General features: G+C 58.8%; 1 protein-coding gene across 1 annotated transcript in view; it reads left to right on the top strand.

The window, feature by feature from the left end:
* Window positions 1–504: 504 nt before the first annotated feature.
* Window positions 505–928, top strand: part of LOC122545604 (plexin-A3-like) — a gene marked incomplete at its 3' end in the record, with an annotated part of 2,566 nt that continues 2,142 nt past the window's right edge. Inside the window, exon 1 of the mRNA XM_043684563.1 lies at window positions 505–847. Within this exon, the coding sequence (XP_043540498.1) occupies window positions 642–847 (206 nt within the window). The remainder of the gene's footprint in view (window positions 848–928) is intronic.

Here is a 928-nt window from a genome sequence, read left to right as displayed (position 1 = left end):
CAGGTTAGGGTGGATTAGTCAGGGGTCAGTGTAGTGTAATAGGGTCGGGGAATGGATCTGGGGTGGGTTACGATGTGGACCTGTTGGGCCAAATGGGTTCCACACTGTCGGAATTCTGTTCTCCGACCAATCCAGGCGGAAGATAAACCCGGGGAGAATCAGCAGACAGTGCCTGAGGTTTCTGACTCCGCTGAGACTCCAGTTGCGAGAGAAGAAACCGAAACCCAGAAAGCTTTAGAGGCCGGCCACACCCGTTCGGGCTGCGTCTATTGTTCCGTCCTTTTCGCCAAACCTGCCGCACGGCATTCGGTCTCGCACCGTCTCTCGGGGACGGAAAAACCTTGGGAAGCGAGCTCTTGCCCTGGTGGACCCTGAATAAATTTGAGGAGGGGTTGGAGAGAGAGGCAGGCGAGCGGGGAGTGAAAGCGGCCGCGGGGTTGGAATATGGAAGAGTATGGGGCTGGGGGTCGGGGTGGGGGGTCCTCAGGCCTACGACGTTGTGGCGCCAAAAGGCAACCCGTTCCCTCTGCCCTGCCCTCGGTCCAGTATCCCATCATCCCTTGCATGCTCAGCGCCCTGTCCTAGAAGGCCCCAGGCTCTGGTCTGTTGGCATGGGGGCTTTCAGGGGTGCTGAAGGCTGAATGATGCTCTCTCTCTCTCTCTCCCCCCCCCCACAGGGCACCCTGCAGAAGTTCCTGGACGACCTGTTTGAGACAGTTTTCAGCACGGCCCACAGGGGGAGTGCTTTGCCCTTGGCCATCAAATACATGTTCGACTTTCTCGACGAACAGGCGGATCAGCAGCAGATCACCGACCCCGACGTCCGACACACGTGGAAAAGTAACTGGTGGGTGTTTCAGTAACGCTGACCCCCTTCCTCCCTCTGGTCCCTCCTCCAGCCTACCCCTGTCCCCTCCTTAGCCCCTAC

Source organism: Chiloscyllium plagiosum, unplaced genomic scaffold (assembly GCF_004010195.1).
Source record: "Chiloscyllium plagiosum isolate BGI_BamShark_2017 unplaced genomic scaffold, ASM401019v2 scaf_101767, whole genome shotgun sequence".
NCBI classification, from domain to species: Eukaryota; Metazoa; Chordata; class Chondrichthyes; order Orectolobiformes; family Hemiscylliidae; genus Chiloscyllium; species Chiloscyllium plagiosum.
Note: the sequence above shows the minus strand (reverse complement) of the source record. Positions and strands in the feature narration are given on the sequence as shown.